Genomic DNA, 2831 nt, shown 5'->3' with positions numbered 1-2831 from the left:
CACGTCTAAAAAAGATGAACCCGCAGTAGCCTAGGCTACATTGTGTTATATATTTTCAACGATTTAAATATAGGATAATGTGGGTAGAATATAGCCAGTTAAAAATTGTAGCTTTTAGTGTTTCCCTTCTATTTCGGTGGAGCGCATGTAGTCTCTCTGCTCCGGTCTGTCGTCAGGTTAGCGCTCCCCTCAGCTCGTCACCTGACCGCAAGTCATGCAAATCACGCCTTTTCTAAAGCGCTATTGGCCGCGTCCTGCTCATTTAACCACTGTCAAAGCGCATCAGATGGCCGCGCTCTAGCAACTTTTCTATCCTATCACAGAAAGTAGCTCAAGACGCTTTTCATCGTCGTGGATGGGAACATTCTGTGAAAGGGAAAAGCTTAAGTGATAAAACTTTGGATTTTACTGCACCTTTGTCCTTTCCTTTGAGAGGGAGATTTGCGCGTCGGTGGCAGCTGAACCTGACTGTGATCGTAAGTGAATGTTCCTGTGTATTGGCTGACAAATAAGAACCGGGTGAATGTATAGCATGATGATGGAAACGGACTTACACTCGCCGGGAGCCCAATCGAATACAAATTCGGGGCACACGGGGCCAAACAATGGGAACAAAGTGAACCAAGACCGCGTCAAGAGACCGATGAACGCGTTCATGGTTTGGTCCCGGGGCCAGCGACGGAAGATGGCACAAGAGAATCCCAAAATGCACAACTCTGAAATCAGCAAAAGACTTGGCGCCGAGTGGAAACTCATGTCCGAGGCGGAAAAGAGACCTTTTATTGACGAGGCAAAGCGATTACGGGCAATGCACATGAAGGAGCATCCGGATTACAAGTACAGACCCCGGAGGAAGACCAAGACGCTGCTGAAAAAAGATAAATATTCCTTAGCGAGCGGGCTTCTGGCCGGATCTGGAGCTGGCGCTGGTGTGGGTCTCGGTGTTGGGATGAGCCCAGGTGGGGTCGGACAGAGGTTAGACAGTCCTGGCGGTCACGGGGGCTCCGCCGCCAGCTATGCACATATGAACGGCTGGGCGAACGGAGCCTACTCGGGCCAGGTGGCGGCAGCGGCGGCGGCCGCGGCGATGATGCAGGAGGCTCAGCTCGCATACAGCCAGCACCCGGGCAACGGGACGCACCACCACCACGGACACCACCACCACCCGCACAACCCCCAGCCCATGCACCGCTACGACATGACTGCTCTCCAGTACAGCCCCCTTTCCAACTCCCCCAGCTACATGAGCGCGTCGCCGTCAGGGTACGGGGGGATCACCTACACACAGCATCAGAACTCCAGCGTGGCTTCCACAGGTGCAATCGGCACTCTGGGATCTCTGGTGAAATCGGAGCCAAGTGTAAGCCCTCCCGTTACTACTCACACCCGTGGTCCTTGTCCCGGAGACTTGCGAGAAATGATAAGCATGTATCTACCGACGGGAGAGACAGGTGACCCGGCAGTTCAAAGTAGACTTCACGCTTTGCCACAGCACTATCAAAGTTCCACGGGGGTCAATGGCACAGTCCCACTGACGCACATTTAACAGAAATAGGAGCAAGACCAAGCGCAGCCCATGAAACAGTAACCAAATATTTACCTCTTAAATCGCAACTACCTTTTTGTACAGAATGTTGTACTTGTAAATTAAAAGTAAATTTTATTTAAACACGCTATTTGATGGGTTTTAATAGGGGCACTGTCTAACAATGTCTTAAGTGGGGAATTTCTTGGCATTTCACATTTGAATTTACCAATTAGCAAAGTTATGAGAGAATTGTGAAAAATAATTGCCCAATTTGAATTACTTTATGCTGTGTTTTTAATAATGAAATAAGATGGTTTACGGTGTCATTTGAGTGAACGCGGAAAATGTTTTTCAAGGTAGCCTAATATCTTTTCATTTCTCCTCTCCCGGGTTTGTAAACTAGTGCGAGTAACTGTGATTGAAGCATTTCTTTTGTGTTGTATATTTTCTTTGTAAATTGTGAATACACTTTAGGAAAGATTGATACATCTGTAAATAATTTGCAATTGCATTTCACCCGGGATATATTTTGCCTTGGTATGAGTTAAATAAATTTCTCAACAGTTGCTCAGAATCTCTCAAAAACTAAAAGTTGTTTCATCTTTTGTTTATGCGTATAGCTGTCATTAATAGGCTACTTAATAGATTCAGCAATTCGAATAAACTGGATAATTGTTTAAAAAAAAAATCATGGTAGCCTAACTGTTCAGAAGTTTGTTGCCATGTGTGGCAGCCTTTAACTGGCCTGGGAGGAAAACATGGCCTTCTGCAAGACCAGTCCAGCCACTAAGCCTTGACCCAAAACAAGCAGATTACAATGACAAATATGGCTAAACACAAATGAATGCGTAATGATCCCCTGAATTACCCGGCCGTGACGGGCTCATGCCAACAGACACGAGTGACAGGGCCTAGTCTCACCAGCCCAAGCATTCATTTTTGGAACAAGCGCGGAACGAAAGTCACTCGCTAACAGAGCACATGCCATATCGATTGATATGCTGTCACATCCACAGGGATTTATGACGGTCACCATTTTTTTTTTCTAGTGAGATCTATAGCGTGAATTCAACACATTTGTTTGTTTGTTATTGACGCACGTTCAACCCTCATTTCCGTTTTCCTTTCAATTACTTGATCGTGGTCAGTAAATCTTCATATCCAGTGCGCTGTGATGGTCATTTCAATACGGTTTTGTTTGGTTTATTTAAGACGGTTTAGTAGATGAAGGAATCACCTTGCTGAATGATAATTATCATGGCCTACCTGTCAGAGTCGCCTGACAGCTCCTTGCTGTGACACG

At 46.3% G+C, this 2831-nt stretch overlaps 1 protein-coding gene across 1 annotated transcript; it reads left to right on the top strand.

Moving 5' to 3' along the window:
• Nucleotides 1-306: 306 nt before the first annotated feature.
• sox1b (SRY-box transcription factor 1b) lies at nucleotides 307-2094 on the top strand. Its single transcript, XM_062527549.1, has one exon. The coding sequence runs from the start codon at nucleotides 524-526 to the stop codon at nucleotides 1544-1546; it is 1023 nt and encodes a 340-aa protein (XP_062383533.1). The 5' UTR covers nucleotides 307-523; the 3' UTR covers nucleotides 1547-2094.
• Nucleotides 2095-2831: the final 737 nt, after the last annotated feature.

This window comes from Sardina pilchardus, chromosome 23 (assembly GCF_963854185.1).
Source record: "Sardina pilchardus chromosome 23, fSarPil1.1, whole genome shotgun sequence".
NCBI classification, from domain to species: Eukaryota; Metazoa; Chordata; class Actinopteri; order Clupeiformes; family Clupeidae; genus Sardina; species Sardina pilchardus.
The sequence above is the reverse complement of the archived record's forward strand: the minus strand, read 5'-3'. Positions and strand labels throughout refer to the sequence as shown.

Excerpts from the sequence above, each read along its gene's own strand:
- sox1b (XM_062527549.1), top strand. The coding sequence starts at position 524 with ATGTATAGCATGATGATGGAAACGGACTTACACTCGCCGGGAGCCCAA.